The sequence below is a fragment of the Abramis brama genome, assembly GCF_963993115.1.
Source record: "Abramis brama genome assembly, chromosome: 15".
Lineage (NCBI taxonomy): Eukaryota > Metazoa > Chordata > Actinopteri > Cypriniformes > Leuciscidae > Abramis > Abramis brama.
Window position 1 is genome coordinate 8,038,001 of NC_139977.1, and position 26,172 is coordinate 8,064,172.

At 40.7% G+C, this 26,172-nt stretch overlaps 1 protein-coding gene across 1 annotated transcript in view; it reads left to right on the forward strand.

The window, feature by feature from the left end:
• gabra3 (gamma-aminobutyric acid type A receptor subunit alpha3) overlaps nucleotides 1-26,172 on the forward strand; it is a 467,920-nt gene that overhangs the window by 115,001 nt on the left and 326,747 nt on the right. The window contains 1 exon segment of the mRNA XM_084136680.1: nucleotides 24,546-24,766. Within this exon segment, the coding sequence (XP_083992806.1) occupies nucleotides 24,546-24,766 (221 nt within the window).

Below are 26,172 nucleotides of genomic sequence, written 5' to 3' on the forward strand. Positions count from 1 at the left end.
AGATGACACTACGCTCTTCATTCAAAACGAAGACCAGATTTCAGTGGCTACTGAATTAATCTGCAAATTTTCAAGGGCATCTGGTGTATACTTAAATTTGGCTAAATGTGAGCTTATGGCCATCAAGGAATGTTCTGAAGCATCTTATAATGGTATTCCCTTAAAAACTGAGGTTCAGTATTTGGGAATAAGCATTACTAAAGATCAGCACAGAAGGTGTTTATTAAATTTTAATCCTATTGTTGAAAAAACTAAAAGGAAATTAAATCACTGGCTTATGAGAGATCTTTCTTTAAGGGGCAGAGTTTTACTTACAAAGGCAGAGGGAATTTCTAGACTGACTTATGCAGCAATGGCTTTGCATCTTAATAAAAAAAAATATGCAAAGAAATAGATAAAATACTGTTTGACTTTATATGGAAAAACAAAATACATTACATAAAGAAAACAATTATAATTAATTCATATGAAAATGGTGGCCTAAATGTTTTGGATTTTGAAATGTTAAATAATACATTTAAAGTTAATTGGCTTCGTCAGATTGTCAGAAATCCTTACTCAATCTGGAACTTTATACCCTCCCATATTCTTTCTAACCTTGGTAATATACATTTTCTTCTTAGTTGTAATTATAATATTGATAAAGTACCAGTGAAACTTTCGGAATTTCATCGCCAGGCCTTTTTATCATGGTCATTGATTTTCAAGCATAATTTTTCACCACACAAGTATTATACATGGAACAATAGGGATATATTATATAAGCGCAAATCGTTATTTTTGAAACATTGGTTTGATAATGGCATCATATTGGTGGATCAGTTATTTAATTCAGAGGGTTTTCTTTTCACTTATAATGAGTTTTTGGCACATTATAAGATTCCTGTAACACCAGGGGAATATGCAAAAGTTTTTGGTGCAATTTCTCCCGAAATCTGTATGCTGTTTAGACATCAAAAAAGAATTAATACTCAACAATTGTCCCCACCTACTATAGTAAGTACTTATGTAGGTAATATATGTTTTTCCCTTAACGCAAAGAACAGATCTATAAGAGAGTTATTTCAGAGAAATTCTGTGTCTTTGCCTTATATTTACTCATATTGGAATCGTTTTACAGAAGATATTGTGTGGAAAAAGGTTTGGCTTATACCTAATCAATATTTAATTACAAACAAAGTTAAGGAGGTATCATTCAAATTGATACATAGAATATACCCTGTAAAACATTACTTTATAAAATTTAAAAGTGATATTGATGTTAATTGCACCTTTTGTGACAGTTGCCCTGAAACTGTGGTTCATTTATTTTGGCACTGCCCATTTGTAAGACCATTTTGGCAAAATGTCTGTGATTTTATCACAAGAAACATTGATGACCAATTTATGTTGTTTTGGAAATATATTTTATTTGGTCTTTGGGAGAATAGTAGAATCAAGCACAGTCAGGTTTATATAATTAATTTTATTCTTTTAATGGCAAAATTTTATGTTCACAAATGTACATTCTCCTGTAAAAAACCTTGTTTTATTTCATTCAGGAAAGAAATTGAGCTTTATATTGATTCACTCCGATTTTCTATGAAGCAAAAAGCAATTAAAACATTGAAAATTTGTAAATGCTTTAATATCTTCATGTACATTATTGTAAATCATGTAAATCATGTAAAAGTTGAAACAACATTGAAATGCAGAAGTGCGCGCGCCGTCTTCACGCAGAGGGAAGCTGGGTTAACATTTTCATGGATTAATAACTTAAATTCTGCTCTGTCCCTTATACAAAACTATTATATACTGCCAGAGAGGACTGCAACACATCGTCATTTGAGCGACTTTTGGTACCGATTTACATTTTCGCAATAAATTATTATGATTACACATCTGTTGTGTTTCTTCATAATTTTAGCCTGCATAGTTTTAAGAAATGGTTATGGGTAGGTTTAGGGGCAGGAGTAGGATTAATGTTAGTGGCTCAAAATATATTTGAATGCTATTAATAAAACTGGCATTTCCCTACACATCTCTGTCCATAAAGTGTTTTATTCTTTTTATATTCTGTATAAAATGAGTAATTTATATTTAGGTTTGGGAGTAGGGTTAAGGGAACTTACATTTATCTATAAAACAGTATAAGGGAAATGATACAGATCTTTATGATTCGTAAACGTTTTGTAGCTGTGAATTCGTAATAATTCTACGTTGCAGACATGTCTGTATCATACGTTTCAGCATCTATCCAAACGTACAAAAAAAGTATGTTTTCAATCTGTTGATAGGTTATAGACTTTCTACTGATATAAACTGTTTTTCACTTTAATTAGATAGTCCTAAAATGTATCTACTAACACTTAGTGGATAATGTCTATTAATAGTCTACTGATCATAAACAATTTATTTGTTGACAAGCAACAGATCTAATCTTTAGTTGACTATCAACAGATTATCTACAAATGGTTAACAATTTTTTAAAAACAGTTTTAAATCAGCTAAAATAATCATTAATTTGATGCATATGAGACCCCTTGAGTAGGATATACAGTATCATATACATATGCTGACATGACTGTTGACTTTTAACTGACAGATTGATCTTGAGTTGTTGGTACTACTCAATCTACAGAAAGTTAGTTGACAATTGAAAGTTAGTCGCCAATTGGTTAATAACCTGTTGCAAAATAATATTGACAGTCAACAGGCACTTTTTCGTAAAATCTGTAGATTAACACTTGAATTGTACCTTATAGTCTATAGGCAGTCAGTTGAACGTATGCTACTTGTCAGTTGAAACAGTGTTGTTGAATGTCAACTGATGCACTGTTGACAAGCTACTGAATGGCTACTAATAACTAGTTAAGTCTCAACAAACGGACTATCAAAATAAAGTGTTACCAACTTGGGTGATATTTTCTAAATGTTGATAAAAAAACTATTGCGAAATGACGGCGTTTCCATTAAATTATGTTATGCGACAAAAAAAATAAATAATAATAATTACTCTCGCAATAAGTCATTCCAAAAATCATGGTGACGGATATTGGTGCGTTTACATACTGTATATCACAGCCACTAGCCAGTATTTTTAATCGAAGGAGACATAGGCGTGTTATCCAATCATTAATGGAAAGGATAGCCACTTACACTTGGGAACGGTATGAGGTGTTTCTGGGAGGTAATAGTATGTGATTTCACAGAGGAACTGTGTATTCAGAATTTCCGTATGAACAGATCAACCTTTTTTGAGTTGTGCAATGCAGAAGGGACACTTGTAGCGCCTGCTGCATCATGCTCAATGGAGCCAGTTTCTACAAATAAACGCATAGCCATAGCTGATTATAAACTGGCTACCTGTGCTGAGTACAGGGTAGTGGCAGAGACATTTGGAGTTAGCAAATCCACTGTCCAGAGGTGTGTGTATGTTGTATGTAAGGCTAAATGCACCAAGCTTATGAAGCAGTACATTTCTTTGTCAAATGTGCATGAGGCACAAAAGATTGCATAACGCAATTACGAGGCACACGGAATACCTCAAGTCTATGGTGCAATTGATGGATCCCAAATCCCCATTTGTTCCCCAAAAGATGGGTATAGGGATTATGTTAGCAGAAAAGGTTGGACATGCATTGTTCTGCAGGCTGTTGTGGATTACCAACTGATGATTAGAGATATTTGTGTTGGGTCACCTGGCAGCGCACAGCATTGATGCAGCAGTGTTTGTCACGTTCAATCTGTTCAGGTATTTGAGCATATTTTTACACCAACTTTCACCTGTTGCATTTATTTATTTATTTTTTGCACATATTTTTAAATAATTTATTAGCCATAGTTTAATGGTAGCCTGTAGGCACAGTGCATATGTGTGTGCTCTTTCCAGATATCCAGCAAAACTCCCCCAAGCAAGTATGGAAATTGAAGGAGTCCAAGTGCCTCTACTCCTTGCTGGTGACCCTGCATACCCACCACTACCGTGGGTCATGAAGGGCTTCTCAGGTCCAAACCTGACAGAAGCACAAACACTGCTTAGTGAGCAGCTCAGTGCCATCCGTGTGAAGGTGGAACATACATTTGGACACCTAAAAACCAGATGGCGTGTCCTGCCCAAAATGTGTGACATAGACTACGATTTCATGCAGTGTTGACTGCATGTTGTATTCTCCATAATATATGTGAGGGGGGAAAAAAAAAACAGCATCTGCCAACTGCAGCATTACACCCAGCTCCTCAACTACAACAGCCTCAGGGACACAACCGGGATAAACCTGATGCTCCAGCTCTTGAAATCAGACAGGCTCTGGTGAACCCACCTTACCCACCTGCCTAAAAATCACCCTTAAACATTTACCCTTATTTCTGTTGTTGTTTTTTACATTAACAATTTTCATTTTTAACATTTAAACATTTTTCTTTTTGATTTAAATATTTGTATTCCCCAGGATACGTTACACGTTTGGGGGTATAAATTGATTGAAAACATAATGCTTGTTTGCCAGTGCATGCTACAAAATTAAAGCAACATTTTAAAAGCATTTTATTATCTCATAACTTACATGAAACATTTGTTGTAATATCCTGTTAAACAATGAATATAATGTCTATTTATGAATATATTAGCCTACTGAATCATTTTTGATAAACAAATTTCTAGGGCCTATACATTTTCAACACGATCAAAACTTTGCTGATAAACCTGTTAAACACAATCTGCTTCCTACCTTCTGCCCTCTGATCGATAGTTCATGTTGTTGTTTTTTTTTTTTTATCAAGTAAAATAGTTTAGCTGTGAAATCTTCTATGATTTGATTTTTATGATTATGATTAATAATACATTTACATTCCCGGAGGGGCCTTTATTAAGTGACAAAGATTACATTTAGTGCAGATGTTCCAAGGTGCAGGAAAACTGGTGCTTCAGTGCATAAGTGAATGTGTGACAATCTGCTGGAGAACTGCAGCATGAGTTATTTAACAATCACTGGAGCCTAGATGAGAAAAGAACCAGATAAAGTATTAGTCTGCTCTTGGGAGATCTAGTCTCCCCTAAGCTTCTTTCTGTTGTGCTTATATCCTCTTCTGATGGCTCTCAGTTGGCTCTCATTTCCTGACTCCACCTCCTGGCTATTGGATCCTCTCCATTTCCATAACAACGCTGACAAGTGCTCGGGGAGCTCGCCACAGATGTGATGTTCACTTAAAGAAAAAAGTTATATTTGCAGTATAAAATAATACTAAAAGTATACTAAACTAGTAGTTTACTGAGAGTATATTTTAAAGTATTTGACAAGTAAACTTTCAGTATACCTATACGTTCACTTGTAGTATAGTTGCAGTACAAACACATTTTTTTGTTTTAAACTAATTGTGTACTCAACATTTAATACTGTTACACTTAAAGTATACTTAAACATATACTTTTATACACTAAAGATGGGCCAATTTAGTTCCAAGTAATATTGAAACAGTACACTTACAAGTATAGTTCTAGAACATTGATATTAGTATACTTACTACATAAAGTATACTCAAAAATACTTTAAAAAAACAAAACAAAACAAAACAACAACTTGAAGTCTACTTATTTTTTTAAGGGCTGTTAAATTTTTTATGGACTAAATGCAGCAAACTTGGCTTGCACTTCTGCAACCGAAGCTTAATTTATTTTGCTATGTAATGTGTCAGTCATGGTCCCACACTGGCTATAAACCCACTGGCTCAGTCTGCAACAGTAGCCATGCCACAAACTCTTGATACTGTATAAGTTGAGCTATAAAGAGATTAACAAATCTGAGCGGGCTGCTCTCAATGTTTGGATGGGGCCTGAGGGGCTCAATGTTTACACTTTTGGGGGAGTGTTATGCCCTGGGTAGGGAGGAACAATAAAAGAGGAGGAAGTGAGAGCGGCATCTACAAAAACAAATGTATTTATGAGGGTCAATCACAAAAAGTTCAGCTACGAAGCCTTCAAAAGTACGCGGCAGCGCCCGGTTTACGCCTTGGTCCTGGCCAGGGATCGATGTAAGGAGAAAAAGTGCCCCATGAAAGCAAGCCAGCATGTTTTACTAGACAGGACACACCTGTGCATCGGTGTATCCAATACAGCTGATTACTCCCCGCAGCACTGCAGCTCACCTGTAGAGGGAGCACAACACACGGCGAAAGAGTAACAAAGAGCAGCGGCCGTGACACCCTCCCCCTTAAGAATAGGGAACTAAAAGTTTCCATTAACGGTACCAACAACCAAAACCATAACAACAAAGGTTTTAATATTTAAAGAAAATTTGTTTGCATACAATAACATATCAATATCATATCCCAAAAACTCTCTCATCAGGGTAGCATGGTATATTGGAAAAATAAGAAATACAAACCTGTGGGCTCACAGCCCGATACCAAACTTTGCACAATGTTTTCTATATCGGCGCCCTTGACAACACACAGGCCACTAAGTTATCAGAACCCTTTAGGTGCCGGACATCTAAATGGTAAGGCTGAAGGAATAGACATCAACACATGAGCCGTTGGTTTGGGTTTTTAACCCTCTGGGGTCTGAGGTGTTTTCTGGGCCCTGGAGGTGTTCTGACATGCTCTGACATTTGTGCTTATTTCTGTTCCTTGTGACATTTTCATGGCTAAAGTATGATTACACTGTATTCAGCACTAACTCTGCTTCAATAATATGTCAGCAGCATATATGTAAAAGTTTGTAGTTTTGAGATAATGACATTTATGCATGGTTTGTGAAAAAAACAAACAAAATTGTCACTGAAATAAGGTCATGAAACCCATACTGATTATTTCTTCACAAGACTTTTGAAAATTGTATCACATAGCCTAGAATATTTGCTTCAAAACTATGTGAAAATCATCCTGCATACTCATTCAGATAAAACAATATATTGATTTAAAATTTGTAAGACATGTTTTGTGTAAGAAAGCTTTATGCGAGGAGTCGTGAATCATCATGAATATTGATGTGTTTCACTCCTGAGAAAGACAAAGACCCTCCCCTAATGGCCCTATCAGGTGCTATCAGGCCCTATCATTATGAGGAACCTTGCACAAAGAATAAGGAGATTTAAAAAGAATGGCTTTTTGATTGTTTGGATTAATTTACAACACAACATAATCCAAAGATACACAACAAAGGGCAAAAAAGCACATTATTGAACACACTGATCTGAAGACAGAGACTTGAACAGGGAATATTTGTTTTTGATATAATTTACATCATTTAAAAATAGAGACTTCGAGCTTTGTAAAGACTTATGTCTCACGTCAGTGTTACAAGCATTTGCTGAGTTACGCGTTTCAGAATGAACTTCACATTGAGAGAGACGGCAGAATGCGCATCATGTTTATTTTCTTTATTTTACGAAAAACACAACATTTTGTTTTTATTATGAGAGTAAACAAATAAAAGACGACATTTAATGTTTTGAATGATGTAACACATATATATGTAAGATCAAAATCAACAGAGTATTTTGAGTCTCTTTTGCACTGCAGATTTAACGTGAGATTTGCCTGAGCAAGGCGAACGAGGAGAAGATGTAAACGTTGGAGATGTTCTTGCCACGTTTCACTTATTATGACTGTATCATCCAAGTAAACAGTTACGCCATCTAATCCAGTGACTATTTTGTTCATTAATCTTTGAAACGTAGCCGGTGCGTTTCGAAGGCTGAAGCTCATAACACGGTAGGAAAATAACCCACCTGATGTTATAAAAGATGATACCTCGTGCGCGCTAGGTCAGCGGGATCTGCCAGTAGCCCTTTAACAAATCCAGTTTAGTTACGAATTTTGCTGCACCAACCTGGTCAACACAATCCTCATCCTTGACAGAGGGAAGGAGTCCGGCTTTGTGACCGAATTTAGTTTTCTATAGTCTGTGCAAAAAACGGAAAGTCCCGTCCCGTTTCTTAACCAGTAGACATGGCGAGGACCAGCTAGAAGAGGAGGGTTCGGCTAACTTGTTATCCAGTTAATACTGGTAAATACTAGTTCTTGCCGCCGAGCTACGTCTAAATGTTTGAGATCAGACTTTTTATTGTTTCTGAATTTTTTTGTCGCCCCTGTAACACGCAGTCGTAAGGCGACTTTAATTCATCCACAGGCGAGACCGTCTCGAACTGCGTAGCACAAGACTGAGGGGAACTGTCCACTGGCACTGAGTTTTCTCTGTTTCTACGATAGAGATTCACATGGCAGTTCCTTCTCCGGTCTGGTGTTAAAATCGTATAATTATCGTTATTGCCACAATGTATCACCTCATAAGACCCGATGTATTTAGCCCTGAAAGGTGAGTCTACTACCGGAAGAAGCGCAACGACTTGATCACCCACGCTAAATTTACGCAGTTCAGCATAACGGTCAAACAATCTTTTAATTTTTTCTTGAGTTTTCTCCAGCCACTTTTTAGCTAAATCCCAGACCAATGCTAGTCGATGACGGAAACCCAGTACATAATCTGATAATTTCCCAGGTGGTTCAGAATCCATCCATTGACCGTGTAAAACGGCTTGCAATCTCTGGACTTTGTGTATAAAAACCAGTTCGTTTGGGCTATAACCAATACTTTCCTGCGTAACCTCTCTTGCTGCCAGCATCAGCCATGGCAGGCCCTCTTCCCAGTCCCTATTCAATTTGACGCAATAGGCTCGGAGTAACAACTTTAATGTAGAATGAAAACGTTCCAGAGCCCCTTAGCTCTGTGCGTGATAAGCAGTTGCCAGGTTGTGTTTGATTCCTAATTGACGAAGCACTTCGGCAAACAGATTCTAAGTAAAGTTACTCCCTTGGTCGGTTTGGATGATTTTAGGCAACCAAAGATAGAAACGAACTGAGTGAGAGCTTTCACGACCGCTTTCGTGTTAATGGAGTGCAGCGGGTAAGCAGCAGGATAGCGAGTGACCTGGCACATCACTGTCAGTAGATGCTCACTTCCAGCTCGCGAGCAAGGAAGCGGCCCGACACAGTCAATGATGAGATGCTTGAATGGTTGGCACACTGCTGGAATTGGACGCAGAGGGGCTGGATTTAACGGCTGGTTTGGTTTGCTGGTGAGCTGACATGTATGGCAAGTTTTGATAAAACTGGCCACATCCTTCTTAATGCGAAGCCAGTAAAAGTAACAGAGAATTTTGTCATACGTCTTCTTAATAGCAGCGTGACCCGCGAGCTGGTCATGGGCTATTTTTAGAACTAATGGACAAAACATTAAGGGTACAACGACCTGGACTCACCCATACAATCGGCAGAATTAGGAGACCACTTCCTAAACAGCACACCCTCTTTAACAAAATAACCCTGCGCTCTGTTTCTAATTTCCAAATTGTCAACGACTTGTTCGTATTGTGGATTTAACATTTCATCACTTTGTTGTTCTTTTGACAACTCATCGCGAGAAACTGTCAGTGTAAAATAGCTGTTCAGCCTCCCTTGGCTTTTCTTCAACCCGGCCCAGGCTAGCAGAGCGAGTTACTGTGCAGACAACAAACACTTCAGGATATCGTTGAGCACTCTCATCAAGGCTACTAGCGGAAGTCAGCGTGTTGCTAACGACTAGAAGGGGCGATTCATCAACCCAAACACGCCCGCCAGCCATATTCCCAAGGATAAGTGACAGGCAGAACAGGCCGCATGCCAAGCTCCACCTCGCAACTAAAAGTAACCTTATGGAGGGGTACTGACAATGTATTAAGTCCGATTCTGCGAATTAAAAGCGAGTTACCTGTACGCGACTCCGTCGAAAATGGTTACACAGACTCGATTCCGATGATCCCGTGTCTCAGAGAATTATTACCGCCACTTTGTTATCGCTGCCTGGAAGTGACACAAGGCCATCAGAAATAAACGGTTTAAACCACACTCGCGGACACTTTCTCAGGCGTTTCCTTTAAAACGACGGTCCGGGCGGACACAGGCACAGAAGCAGCCAGGGCTGCTCCAGCAAACTTTGCACCTGCACTCTTTGCTTTAAGCACTGGACAACTCGATTTCCAATCCCCTTTTTCTAAGCAGTAATTACAAGTAGAATCGTACTTACTGGATTCATAAGACGTCTTACTGGATTCATAAGAACAAATGGAGAATTTATGCACGAGAACGTTAGACGTTCACCTCTGAATCTTTCAACGCAGGACTTGTGGATGAGTTCCCAATCATCAGCCAATAGTGCAGCATCTGAAGAGGTCTTAACATGATGCTCTGCAATGTATGTGGCTACAGTTTCAGGAAGTGTGTTTTCGTATGGTTCCAATAAAATTAAACTAGTCAAATCATCCAGTGTTGTAAAGTCTGTCAACACACACCACCGATTAAACTGTAGGGTTAAATCTCTAACGAACTTGACATGAGTTTGGTTAGATTTTCGCCTTAGAGTATGAAACTGCTGGCGGTAGCTCTCCGGTACACGCTCATACATTTTCAGAACTGATGACTTAATAGTTTCATAAGTTTGGCTGTCCACAACCGATAAGGAAGAATAGGCTTGCTGAGTCTTACCAGTCAAAACGCACTGAAGGAGCAGGGCGCATTCAATATCACTCCACTCATAGACTCAAGCAACTCTTTCGAATAGAAGAAAAAACATCCATTCCACATCAGATTTGTTAAACGGCGGGACCAAACGTAAACTATTGGCAACATTTAGCTTGGGTGAGGAGGCTTCGACCCCCGCACCCACCTGCTTACCTTCTCTAATTAGGTCTAGATGCTGCTGTTCGACCTGAATGCGCTGTCGCTCTAGTTGTTGCCGACCTTCCTCAAGCTCTTGTTCCAAGCGTACTTTTTCACACTCCAAACGCCGTTTTTCTCATTCAGTATCACGCTGTATCAGCAGTAATTCTTTCTGTTGCTCGAACAAGTGAGCGCTTAGCGCAGGCAGTGAAGGAGCAGGTGTCTCTAATAAAACTTTAAGATCAAACAGCGAAGCCTTGAGGATTCGTTTAATCCCATCTTTAGACCTTTTCTGGCTAGTGGAAAGCTCCATTTCATAATGTGCGGCTAGTTCTAAAAGTTGTTCTTTAGTCATTTCATCTAGTAACTCATCAGCCGGAGTCTGTACAAATGCCTCAACCTCAGTTACCATATTTAAACTGTAAACGACACTCAACGAAACTAACAAATATACAAAGACATAAGCTTATCTCCCACAGAGTTTTTGACAAATAAACTACTAGAGCCTGCTAAAGAAATAAAACTATCCCCCAAAATTATGTAGACCCTATAGTCAAGTCAAGTCATCTTCATTTATATAGCGCTTTTAACAATGTAGATTGTTCCAAAGCAGCTTTACAGTGATATAGGAATAGGAAATTAAAGTAACAGAGATTGTTTTGGCTTTATAGAAGCTCTAGAATAAAGTTATTTTCCAGTTAAAGTTAGTTTTGATTGATTCACTTCCGTCGCAATGATTATTAGTTATTTACTTAGGGGCTGCTAACACGACACCGTTTTAACAGAAAACTCTTAAGTTCTCTTAAGAACGCTGATGGCGTGCACATACGTATTAAGAGTTAAGTCTATAGGTATGCGTGTTTGAGTATATGTGTGCAGGCATGTAATCCTTCCCTACAAAACAACCATCAACAAACTACTTATCTGGCCTTAAAATCTATAATACAGAATTTGTATCGCTTCGGCGCAGAGGTAAAGGGAAGGGAAGGAGGCCTTCAAAGGAGAGAGACTAGTTGACACTTCAGGACTGCGCTGTCGTCGCGTCTAGGCGCAGGTCCTTCATCAGATCTGGATACGGCCTAGATCCGGCGGACTGTGGTAAACCTCAGGATAAACAGAGAGACTAATATTAGCGTAGCTGCCATTCTTCTTATGATGTAACGAGTACATCAGGATTTATGGGAAGTGTTCCCGGTTCCGGTTGACCTACTCTATGCAGCCTAAAATTTAATTATAGAAGTCTATAATATGTAATGTGTATGCTAGGTCAGAGAGATGTGTTTTTAGTTTAGCTTTGAACTGACAGAGTGTGTTTGCTTCACAGACAATGTTAGGAAGACTGTTCCAAAGTTTTGGTGCTAAATAGGAAAAGGATCTACCACCAGCAGCAATTTTGAGATCGCAATAGACGTGAAGGACTATAATGCGTTAAGAGCTCACTCAAGTACTGCGGAGCTAAACCATTTAGTGCTTTGTAAGTAATCAGCACTATGTTAAAATGTATACAATGTTTAATAGGGAGCCAATGCAGTGTTGACAGAACCGAATACCGAATATGGTCATACTTCCTGGTTCTGGTAAGAACTCGCGCTGCTGCATTTTGGACCAGCTGTAATTTGTTTATTAAGCGTGCAGGGCAACCACCCAGTAGAGCATTACAATAATCTAGCCTTGATGTCATGAACTCATGAACTAATTGTCCCACATTTGTCAATGAGAGCATATGACGTAATTTAGATATATATTTAAGATGGAAATATGCCACGCAACAGCAATAGCGAGATACAACCACGATCGGATGATAAGAGCAAATTATTTGTGACTCTAATGAGAGCTGTCTCAGTACTATGTTACGGTCTAAATCCTGACTGAAAATCCTCGCATATATCATTTCTTTCTAAAAAGGAACATAGTTGTGAGGATACTGCCTTTTCTAGTATCTTTGACAGAAAAGGTAGATTCGAGATCGGCCTGTAATTGACTAATTCTGTACGATCAAGTTGCGTTTTTTAACAAGCGGTTTAATCATAGCCAGCTTAAACGTTTTTGGTACATATCCTAATGACAAAGATGAATTAATGATATTAACCTGTTAAGCTGTAACCCCACTTTTGAAAAATCCCAAGAAATGACATACCCAAACTGAAACAGATACAGTTCATGAACCCTTTGTACTAAAAGCACAAGTATGATCTCATTTGAAAGCTGACACCTGGCAGTTTATTGTAAATGTAGAATTAATTATTGTCATAATGACAAAAATTGTTATAAATAGCTTCAAAGTTTTGTAAAGTTATTAGAAATTATTTTTTATGAAACATCCTCATGAAAAAAAAATTGAAGTTGGCACTGGAGCAATCTAGAAATGCACTACAGCTAATGCCACGTCTAAACATTTTATGTTTAAAATCTTAAGATAATAAGTCCAAAACTCTGTATTTAGTGAAATGTTTTTCAAGACCATGTCATGTGACTTTATTTTGATTTGACGCTAAAATGCTACTGATGTTTATTGTCATCTTCTAACCATCTATCCAGTATATTGTCTTTATTGTTTTGTGGTGCAAACGAGCCCCATTCAGTCTCAGTCTCCCCCTGCACACATTCACACCTCTCCAGCCTAGTTATGGCTCTAAATATGCATTTCTTTTGTCTGCATTATAGTTACTAACGACTGGCTATTCACAGGCTATTCATAGGGTTTCAGTCACTAATTTCTTTTCTTAAAGTTCACCCTTACATTTTAAACTGTATCAAATGCATTTCTTGAATAAAGAAACATTTCAGTAAGCATTCAAAAAATAATAAAAATATAACTTCTAGGTGGCAGGTGCACCTAGGGCTAGCTAGCATGTTAGCTTAGCACACCATCAATACACGACAATTTATGAGATTAAAACCATGTTTGTGCTTATAAACTTACTTTATAAAGCAAATCGAGTATTTTAAATAATTTTTTGTGATCTAATTTGGCTTCAGATAAAAAATCAGACAGAAAATATACTATTGAATAGTGTTCTGCACAACGATTCTATATAGATTAGCATTACATTATAAATATAATCTATTATTATGGAAATACCTGGCATGGATTGAAAAACACAGGTAACTCAAATATCATAGCAAACATGTTTATTGTCTTCAAAACTGCATGTTACAGCCATAGTTACAGCGCGATCTCGTTAGCTTTGTGTGTGTTCGAGGCTTCCTGGATTGTCACATGATTATGGCACTTCTTCATGTTCTAATACTGTGCACAGGGCGGCGAGGGCGCCCTCAGGCTATTGGTATGAATTCAAAACACAGTATCAGAGTTATGCAAACGCTCATAATGATTACATCGACGCATTTGGGTATAAATTCAATAAATATTATTCCTGTCTATAGAAATCTGATGTAAACCTATGAGAATATATCAATATTTCTCCAAATCTGCACATTTTTGAGCTAAAGCCCTGAGGCACGTTGTTTTGTGTATCGCTGTCATGACGACGGCACGGGAGTTTTTTTATGAATGAAAGCGGCTGACGCGCATAATTCATATCAAAGGTATCGACTAATTTTTTCATTTCATAACTCCTGAAACAAATTAAGAAATAACTGTCGCTATAAGTTTCTCAGAATACAATAGTGGTCAAATTCTGAAACTTGAGTCTTATATCTTTTTAATGATGTATAGTTTGTCAAGGTATAACATTAAATCTGATAGTAACTTTGAACTATATATAAATAAAACCGCTTCAGTGCGTCCGCGCTCTGGCAACGGTTAACAGGTTAAGAAGAGGATCTATGACCTCTGGAAGCATCTCTTTCAATAGCTTAGTCGGTATACGGTCTAACATACATGTTGTCGATTTAGATGATTTAACGAGTTTAGAAAATTCTTCCTCTCCTGTAGCAATGAATGATTCAAATTTTTCCTTAGGGAGACTACAATGCACTCTCTGATGCGATACTGTAGTAGACAGTTGCATAGTTATAATTTTCTCCCTGATATTATCAATCTTATCAAACCTATAAGTGAAGAAGTTCATAAAGTCATTACTGCTGTGCTGCTTGGAAACTTCTGGGCTTGAAGCTTTATTTTTCGTTAGTTTAGTAACTGTTTCAAATATATACCTAGGGTTTTGTTTATTTTCTTCTAATAGGGTTGAAAAAAATAAGCAGATCTAGCAGCTTTTAAGGCCTCTCTGTATGCAATCGAGCTCACCTTCCATGAAATGTGAAATACCTCTAGTTTAGTTTTCTTCCAGTTTCACTCCATTTTTCTGGCTGCTCTCTTAAGGGCCTGAGTGTGCTCGTTGTACCATGGCGTTGGATTATTTTCTTTAATCTTCTTTAAGCGCAATGGAGCAACTGTGTCTAAAGTGCTGGAAAAGAGAGAGTTAAAAGTTGCAATGTCTGTCGCAATATCGAGTTCTTCTAAGGTATCTGGAATGCTGAGATGATGAAACTGATCAGGAAGATTATTAATAAAGCAATCTTTAGTGGAAGAAGTGATAGGTCTAACATATTTGTAACACGGAGTCGGCTTTGCAGCCTTGGCTAAATGAAGTGTACTCGAGACTAGATAATGATCTGAGATGTCATCGCTCTGCTGCAGATTGTCAACGGCATCAACATTGACTCCATGTGATACTATTAGATCTAGAGTATGATTACAACAATGAGTAGGTCCTGGCACGTTGTCTAACTCCAATAGAGTTAAGAATGTCTTTAAATGCCAATCCCAATGCATCTTTTTCATATCTACATGTATATTAAAATCACCAACAATTAGGACTTTATCTGCAGCCAGTACTAACCCTGATAGAAAGTCAGCAAATTCTTTGATAAAGTCTGTACGATCACTCTTCAAGACATTCAACTCTGCATTCAAGCAGGCTTGGGTAACTCCACTGCTTAAAAAAAACAACATTAAACACATCACTTGTAGAGAATTATCGACCTATCTCTCTCCTACCATTCATTGCCAAAACACTTGAACGAGCTGCTCTCAACCAAGTAACATCCTTCTTGTCTCTGAACAACCAGCTGGATGTCAACCAATCCGGCTTCAAGAAAGGGTATTTGACTGAGACTGCATTACTGCCGGTCACAGAAGCCCTACGGATCGCAAAAGCTGCTTCCAAATCTTCAGTTCTCATTCTCCTGAAACTGTCTGCTGCCTTCGACACTGTGCATCATCAGATCCTTATGTCCACCCTCTCATCACTGGGCATCACAGGAACTTCCCTCCACTGGTTTGAATCCTATCTCAAAGGTAGATCCTTCAGGGTCGCATGGAGAGGTGAGGTATCCAAAGCACATCAACTGACCACAGGGGTTCCTCAGGGTTCAGTTCTTGGACCCCTCCACATCACTGGGACACATTGTCACGGTACGATTATTGAGGATGTAGGCGCAAGTGCAAAGTAAAAGAGAGTTTATTATGAACAGGTAAACACACAACACAGGAAGGAGGAATGATGTAATGTCCAGATAGCAAAATGATGATCAAAGGATAACGGTGGTGGAGAGTGCTGGATGATTGGTAGTGGCGTTGGTGGAAGATGATCAGTGGTGAAAACCAGGAACAGACCGGAACATCCACACGGAGACGACACGAAGAACAATAATCCAAACACAAGACAACACGGTAATCCAAATGAATATAGTAAATACATAAAACTACAACACCATTAACACCAAAACTGAAACTCAGACAATGAACCAGCAACTGACACAACACAAGACAGAGTATATATACACATGACCTAAATGAGTGGCAGCTGGAACAATGGAAGCAAGGAACAGGTGTAATCAGAGTTAATGAGTCCAGGTGAACACAATCAACACAGAACCAAACACAGAAAACACAGAACACAGTATATACTGTGACACACATCATACAGGCACATGGTTTCTCTTACCATTGCTATGCTGATGACACACAGCTCTTCCTCTCATTTCAACCAGATGATCCCACAATAGCTCCACAGATCTCAAGCTGTCTGGTGGATATCTCGGCATGGATGAAGGAACATCACCTGCAGCTCAACTCAAAGCAAAGACTGAGCTTCTCGTCCTCCCTGCCAATCCGTCTTTACAGCACGACTTCACTATCCAGCTAAATTCAGCATCAATCACCCCATCAAGGTCGGTCAGAAATCTTGGAGTAATATTGGATGACCAGCTGACCTTCACAGACAACATTTCAAAGACAGCTCGATCATGCAGGTTTGCACTGCACAACATCAGGAAGATCAGGCCTTTCCTAACTGAGCATGCAACACAACTTCTCGTCCAGGCCCTGGTCATTTCTAGGCTTGACTACTGCAATGCTCTTCTGGCTGAACTTCCATCATGTGCAACTAAACCTCTACAAATGATTCAGAATGCTGCTTGTCTTGTCTTCAACGAGCCAAAAAGGGCCCACGTCACTCTTCTGTTCATCTCTCTGCACTGGCTACCACTCGCTGCTCGCATCAAGTTCAAGGCATTGACGCTTGCTTACAGATCTATCACAGGCTCAGCTCCCTCCTACTTTCATTCACTCCTACGAGTCTACATCCCTACCAGAAGCCTACGATCGGTCAACGAGCGACGTCTCGTGGTTCCATCACAGAGAGCCACAAAATCACTTTCCAGAACATTCTCATTCACGGTTCCATGCTGGTGGAATGATCTCCCCACCCTCATCCGGAATAAAGAATCCCTGACAACATTCAAAAGACAGCTGAAAACTCATCTCTTCCGTGAGCACTTAACCTCATAAAAAAAAAAAATAATAATAATAATTCTTTCCTTTTCCTTTAATCCTCCCTTATCGGGCTTATGATACTCTGAACAATGCCTGAACTTCGTATTTTGAGCACTTCTTGCGTTGTTTTTGCCTCTTCACGATGACTCGCTTAATTTAGTCCTAAATTAAGTCGCTTTGGACAAAAGCGTCTGCTAAATGACTAAATGTAAATGTAAATGTAAGCACCAAATTTAGTACACAATATAGGCCTAACTTATTAATAAAGCATACTTTGTAGAAGCAAACGGATTAAATCAGATTATGAACAACACCCACAGAAAACCATTAGGCTATAAAACGCTTAACGTGCAATAGCGCGTTACATGCTCAATAAGGTGTATAGGCTAGTGAGTTTTAATATCACCGTCTTACTGCATTAAGCTTTTTCTTTATAATAAGCTCTATGGGAGGAACCCTAACCCTAACCCTACACAACTATTTTCAGAAAAAAAATCTGTAATTCACCAAAAGGGGTTTTTCATGTTCAAATGGTTGTAGTATGTTCCTAGTGACTAGACTGACTTACTACAGGTTAAATTGTGCCAATGCCTCCCTTCATGTATTTACAGTAAACAATTAGGCTATTTTCTTTTTTAATAAAAAAAATACTGTAATTCACCAAAAGGTGACTTTTTGGTGACTTACTACAGGTGAATAATGCAAAATCTCACCTGACTGTCACTAGGAACGTACCACAACCTTTGGAACATGAAGAAAAAAAAAAGAAAAAAAAAGAAAAAAAACACTTGGTGAGTTACAGTAATTTAAAAAAAGAATTGTACTGTTCAATCGAGATATTGAATGAAGCTCGTACAGTAAGTCATTCTGCCCACTAGGCATTTACTATAACCTTGTAAGTATCGTTCATTTGAGTGAATGGTTGGACGTTTATATTTTTGAACTGTGAGTGGAATTTGCAGATGGTCCTTAGAAAATGCAGCGAATATCAAACCTAAAACTTACTGTGCGGTTGCTCTCCCCTACACATGCAAAGTTGAACTCAACTGCGAAATTTCACGTTAAGCTTTTTCTTTTAAACAGGTTCTAAGGAAGGAAAATGCTCTTAACGTGAAACTTTGCGCTTCCCGTTCATATAGGCTATTGTCTGTGTATAGTTTTCCTCCCATAGAGCCTATTATAAAGAAAAAGCTTAACGTTAATGCAGTAAGAAGGTGATATTAAAACTATAGTATAGTAGCCTATACACCTTATTGAACATGCAACGCGCTATTGCATGTTAAGCGTTTTATAATGGTTTTCTATGGGTGTTGTTCATAATCTGATTTAATCTGTTTGCTTCTACAAAGTATGCTTTATTAATAAGGTAGGCCTATATTGTGTACTAAATTTGTTGCTTCAATATCACTTTCTTAATCCACATTAAGCGTCTTAAATGGGGAAGAACGCTTGATTACGCTACCGTTGTCTGTTTTAGCAGCTACTGCCATCTAGTGGTAGCAGGTTTTCTCAGACAGCTGTGTGTGGATCGTGCAAGGCTAAACCGGCGAAATGAAAGTCTCAAAATCCAAATGAATCAAATAGGATCGACCCAGAAACGAGTCAATGAATGCACGCGTATCACCTTATCCACAAATGTATATCTTACTTATTGCATGCACAAATTATGACCTACATTAATGCAAAATTGAGGCTTTGTATTAACAACTAGCTATGTCTATGTCCCCTGACTTTATTTGTACAAAATGCTGCACATTCATGTAATTCTGGATTTTGCACACACAAGTTGTATTGTAGCCTATTAGTTTAAATGTAGTGACACATATTTGTGAATTTAAATGCTTAAAAACCGCAAAATAAAAGTCCATCCATCCATCCATCTTCTACCGCTTATCCGGGGCCGGGTCGCGGGGGCAGCAGTCTAAGCAGGGATGCCCAGACTTCCCTCTCTCTAGACACTTCCTCTAGCTCTTCCGGGGGGACACCGAGGCGTTCCCAGGCCAGCCGGGAGACATAGTCTCTCCAGCGTGTCCTAGGTCTTCCCCGGGGTCTCCTCCCGGTGGGACATGCCCGGAACACCTTCCCGGGAAGGCGTCCAGGAGGCATCCGGAAAAGATGCCCGAGCCACCTCAACTGACCCCTCTCGATGTGGAGGAGCAGCGGCTCTACTCTGAGCTCCTCCCGAGTGACCGAGCTTCTCACCCTATCTCTAAGGGATCGCCCAGCCACCCTGCGGAGAAAGCTCATTTCGGCCGCTTGTATCCGGGATCTTGTCCTTTCGGTCATGACCCACAGCTCATGACCATAGGTGAGAGTAGGAACGTAGATTGACTGGTAAATCGAGAGCTTCGCCTTGCGGCTCAGCTCCTTCTTCACCACGACAGACCGGTACAGGGACCGCATTACTGCAGAAGCTGCACCGATCCGCCTGTCAATCTCCCGTTCCATCCTTCCCTCACTCGTGAACAAGACCCCAAGATACTTGAACTCCTCCACTTGAGGCAGGAGCTCTCCACCAACCTGAAGCGGGCAAACCACCCTTTTCCGACTGAGAACCATGGCCTCGGATTTGGAGGTGCTGATTTTCATCCCAGCTGCTTCACACTCGGCTGCAAACCGTCCCAGTGCATGCTGGAGGTCCTGGTTTGATGAGGCCAACACGACAACATCATCCGCAAAGAGCAGAGATGAAATCGTGTGGTCCCCAAACCCGACCCCCTCCGGCCCCTGGCTGCGCCTAGAAATTCTGTCCATAAAAATTATGAACAGAACCGGCGACAAAGGGCAGCCCTGCCGGAGTCCAACACGCACCGGGAACAAGTCTGACTTACTGCTGGCAATACGAACCAAGCTCCTGCTCCGGTCGTACAGGGACCGGATAGCCCTTAGCAAAGGGCCCCGGACCCCATACTCCCGGAGCACCCTCCACAGGCCGCCGCGAGGGACACAGTCGAATGCCTTCTCCAAATCCACAAAGCACATGTGGATTGGTTGGGCAAACTCCCATGAGCCCTCCAGCACCCTGTAGAGGGGTATAGAGCTGGTCCAGTGTTCCACGACCGGGACGAAAGCCACACTGTTCCTCCTGAATCCGAGGTTCTACTATCGGCCGGATTCTCCTCTCCAGTACCCTGGCATAGACTTTCCCAGGGAGGCTGAGAAGTGTGATCCCCCTATAGTTGGAGCACACCCTCCGATCCCCCTTCTTGAAAAGAGGGACCACCACCCCGGTCTGCCAGTCCAAAGGTACTGTCCCCGACCGCCACGCGATGTTGCAGAGGCGTGTCAGCCAAGACAGCCCCACAACATCCAGAGACTTGAGGTACTCAGGGCGGATCTCATCCACCCCCGGTGCCTTGCCACCGAGGAGTTTCTTGACTACCTCGGTGACTTCAGCTTGGGTGATGGACGAGTCCGCCTCCGAGCCCTCAGCCTCTGCTTCCTCAATGGAAGACGTGACGGCGGGATTGAGGAGATCCTCGAAGTATTCCTTCCACCGTCCGGTGATATCCCCAGTCGAGGTCAACAGCTGCCCACCTCCACTGTAAACAGCGTTGGTAGGGCACTGCTTCCCCCTCCTGAGGCGCCGGACGGTTTGCCAGAATCTCTTCGAGGCCGACCGATAGTCCTTCTCCATGGCCTCACCGAACTCCTCCCAGGCCCGAGTTTTTGCCTCCACAACCACCCGGGCTGCAGTCCGCTTGGCCTGTCGGTACCCATCAGCTGCCTCAGGAGTCCCACAAGCCAGCCAGGCCCGATAGGACTCCTTCTTCAGCTTGACGGCATCCCTTACTTCCGGTGTCCACCACCGGGTTCGGGGATTGCCGCCTCGACAGGCACCGGAGACCTTACGGCCACAGCTCCGAGTGGCCGCGTTGACAATGAAGGTGGAGAACATGGTCCACTCGGACTCAATATCTCCAGACTCCCTCGGGATCTGGTCGAAGCTCTGCCGGAAGGGGGAGTTGAAGATCTCTCTGACAGGAGATTCGGCCAAACGTTCCCAACAGACCCTCACAGTACGTTTGGGTCTGCCGAGTCTGTCCAGCTTCCTCCCCCGCCATCGGATCCAACTCACCACCAGGTGGTGATCAGTTGACAGCTCCGCCCCTCTCTTCACCCGAGTGTCCAAGACATACGGCCGGAGGTCGGATGAAACGACCACAAAGTTGATCATCGACCTCCGGCCTAGGGTGTCCTGGTGCCATGTGCACTGATGGACACCCTTATGCTTGAACATGGTGTTCGTTATGGACAAGCTGTAACTAGCACAGAAGTCCAATAACAGAACACCACTCGGGTTCAGATCAGGGGGGCCGTTCCTCCCAATCACGCCCCTCCAGGTGTCACTGTCGCTGCCCACGTGGGCGTTGAAGTCCCCAAGTAGAACGACGGAGTCCCCAGTCGGAGCACTTTCCAGCACCCCTCCCAGAGACTCCAAGAAGGCCGGGTACTCTGCACTGCCGTTCGGCCCGTAAGCACAAACGACAGTGAGAGACCTATCCCCGACCCGAAGGCGTAGGGAAGCGACCCTCTCGTTCACCGGGGTGAACTCCAACACATGGCGGCTGAGCTGGGGGGCTATAAGCAAACCCACACCAGCCCGCCGCCTCTCACCATGGGCAACTCCAGAGTGGTGAAGAGTCCATCCTCTCTCGAGGAGTGTGGTTCCAGAGCCCAAGCCGTGCGTAGAGGTGATCCCAACTATCTCTAGTCGGAATCTCTGAACCTCACGCACAACCTCAGGCTCCTTCCCCGCCAGAGAGGTGACATTCCATGTCCCTAGAGCTAGATTCCGCGTCCAGTGATCGGGTTGTCTAGGCCCCCGCCTTCGACTGCCGCCCGATCCACTTAGCACCGGCCCCTTACGGTCCCTCCTGCAGGTGGTGGGTCCACGGGAGGGTGGCCCCATGTCGCTCCTTCGGGCTGAGCCCGGCCGGACCCCATGGGGGGAGGCCCGACCACCAGGCGCTCGCATACGAGCCCCAACCCCGGGAAAAATAAAAGTCTCAAAATCCAAATTAATCAAATTAAGAAAAGACGTCAATGAATGCATGCGTGTATTTATCAAGATTTCAGGATTTATCAAGTTCATGGATAATTGTGCTTGCACGTGTTAATCATTTTGATATTCATCCCATAAATAACACGTCTCTCCTGTCTGACCAAAACAACAGAATTATGTACAGCTTTCTGAAAGAGCTCCAAGCAAATGACCCTCTCATTGGATTGTATTGTAGAAACATCTGTGATTGTCCAATCAAATTCCAAAGTGACCATTGCCCTTCGCCAACACTTTGTCACAATCATTTTCATGAACAGTAAACTTCTGTTTCTTGTCCCATTCCAATTTGCCTTGAAGCAATAGTGCTGTATTTATTTATGAAATCATGCAGCGGAAACCATGTTAGTGCTGATTTGTAAGTGAACGTCTACATACAGGGAACATCAGTCTTGTAAGTATTTGCTATAAACAAATATTATTATTATAAAATATATGCAAAAAAAAAAAAAAACTGAGCAGAAGGAGAGTACTTCATCTATCAAATTGTCATTTTGATGGGTACATAGGAAAGGGCATTTGCAATATTTAAGTGCAAGTTTTTCATTGTTTTGGTTAGAAATATTGTCTTGGATAACCCCTCTATGCAGGATTATGCCCTCCAGGCCTACAAACACTTCATAAGGCCCTCAAACAGTATTAAAATATCTTAAAATTATTACAATTTAAGGCTGTAAAAAGTCTTAAATATATTAAATAGTATTTTAAAAAGTATTTAATTATATTAATCATTTGTAGAGGTCTTAGATTTGCGGATGGAAAGACACAAGAATCACTCTGGTGAGTTAAGGGGACTCTGAGCAAAGTATGTTAGTGTAGTGGAGCGACAGTAATTTCCCTTATTTGCTCAAAGCATTCTATAATCACTCCTCTCCAGCTCCACTCCCTGTTTTGCTGATAAGCTGCGTTAAGTTCCAAGGCGTTATCGAAAGTGTGTCCCAGATTATCTTAGTGACGAAAAACAATCTGTGATACATGATGCATTTTGAGATTGTTTGGGATTATTCTGGTGTTAAATGGTATTCATTTTATGTCCAGGTCTTAAAAGCATTGAATTTGATTCTGAAAACCCTGCTTGAACTTACTCATGTGCTTTTTTATGTAGATATCATTTGATGTCAGCTTTCACTTCGTTCCTTACTTCTCATGGTGTGGAGACTACTTATTTGTAATAAGAAGTGCCCACAGAATTTCAATCTGACAACTTCAGATTGAAGTCTGGAGCTTACTAAATAAATGATGTACAGAGACATGCACATGAAGAGCATACATGCTTTAATGCTGCAAACTCCAATTGTTTGCTGTCGCTTACTCAATTACAAGAATCAGTTATAGATGCTTCTCAGTGATTAATGCTGCCCTCTAAAGATTTCAACATTCATTTTTAACACATGAAGAACTTTGAATTTTTGCCACTATTTTTATGCATGGCATTAGATGACTTATTAAAAGCAAATGCAAGGAGATAAGATTTCTTTTGATGTTTGTTCCCATAGAGAACATGTAGAGGATTGCATCATCAATAATGGAGGTTATAAAACATGAGCAATACTCATCACTGGAAAAGACACTGTGGATTTGAGATGATTCCTACTCCCAACTAAGCAAAGGTTCACTGAGGACAGTGTCCCCTGTTCCATGTTGGCAATATGGTCAGAGAGATAACTCTTAGAAAAAAGCTTGTTTTATCCCTCAAGCGACAGCTGTGAAAACGCAATCATTCGAGTTTGAACTTTTGAAGGAGCCTTAAGGATCTCACACCGACAAGGCTGAATCTCTCCTTAAAGTGCGATGAATTATTGAAATGTACAACTGAGAAAAGCATCTCGACCAATCAGGGCCAGCCAAACAGGAAGCTCTGTTAAATGTCAAGTCTGAGCAAAAGTCAAAATCTTTTTCCTACTCTTGAGTCATTTGCCAAGATTGGTGAAGTGCTTCACACACCAGCGCAGGCTGTCTCACTAAGAGGACATTACATCAGTGGAATGTGGAAACTTGGGGGGGGTGAAGTGAAGTTTTAAAAGGGCTGTCAGAAAGTCTTGACTCATTCTTTTTTTTTTCCTCTAGGAGTACACGATTGATGTGTTCTTCCGGCAAAGTTGGCGGGATGAGAGGCTGAAGTTTGATGGGCCTATGCAGGTCCTTCCACTTAACAACTTGCTCGCCAGCAAGATCTGGACTCCTGATACCTTCTTCCACAATGGGAAGAAGTCAGTAGCCCACAATATGACTACACCTAATAAACTTCTGCGACTGGTAGACAATGGAACTCTTCTCTACACAATGAGGTATGATTTCAATTCTTGGTAGTCTCTGTAAAGCCCTTGATGCATGTTGAACAACTTCCTCATCCAGTCTACAGTGGAATCAATTGGTGACTTTGGGTGTTTGCAGTTTAGACAGCTTAGTTGATTATAATGAGAGTAATCTAATTTTATTACACCACTCACTTGCAACATATGTATATGGATTTTTCACAGAACAAAATGGTGAACTAATGCATTATTAATCATTCTGTTATCTGGCTTCTTAAATCAATGAAATCAATGTTTTTGGGGGGGATTTCAAATTCAATGGACAGCAGGTTGTCAAACAGTAAACAAATCCAGCCTGATTTCTCCAGCCCTTTCAGATGAGCTGGCAGATGTAGACTAATGCCTTCTTATCGATGGAGGACTCTGAATGAACGGGGCGATCGGGAGCTGGCCAGCCTGTGACCCAAACACCCCAAGTGCTTGATGAATGAGTCAGGGAATTGAATTGTGACTAGCTTGGCCAGGAGCTGTCCAGAGCAATGTGTTCAGCTGCCATAGACAGAGTAGACCAATTCCACCAGCCATTTCGACACAGCACCTGGGCTGCTCATGCACAGTCACAATGAGAGATTGGCCATCTCCGAGTTAGGATTGGTTTAATCTCTCCAAAACTTTAACCTCATCCTGATGTTATAAATGGCCATCAACCTACATAAAAAGGTACTATATCATTGAGGTTTCCCATAACAAAAAGAAAAGGCTTATACTTGAATGGATGAGAAATGGCGATTCTTGAAGCACTGCAGAAATGATTTTGAGAAGCTACTATGTGCTTGAAAAGATTTCCAAATCGATGCTAGATGTTGATCTGCGCCCTACTGAACCGTATGCAATTTATTAAAGTATTAAAGTAAGTTTTTGCTGACTCTGCTGTGTTCAGAGTTTAACGGTAACACGCCTGATGCATTAAACATACATGAATTTCACATTTGCAGTACGTACATAGCTTAAAAATATTTATGAAATCCTTTTACCCTGAAGGAAGAGACTGCTCTTGCCAGGAAGCCAATAACATAGCATAGTGACATTTTACTAATTCATCATGTGCAATAGTCTGGATACATTGCATTTTAACCATGCAAGATACAGTACAGTGTCAAAACCGTTGCTTTCCAGTGATTTAAAGATTATTTTCCTGTCACAATTTATTTATTTATTTATTTTTATTTTTATTAGTACTTTTTTTCACTCACATAAGGTGTTAAACCTCAGCAAAAACTAACTGAATCACTTATTCACCCTATCCCGGTCTGTCATCTCAAGCATTTGAATTACAAGATACATAAGCCTTAATCAGAACTGTAAATCTAAGCAGAGTTTTAAAATTCATAATAGTGCTTGTCCACAGGGATTGTGCTGATAATGAAGGTGGCACATGA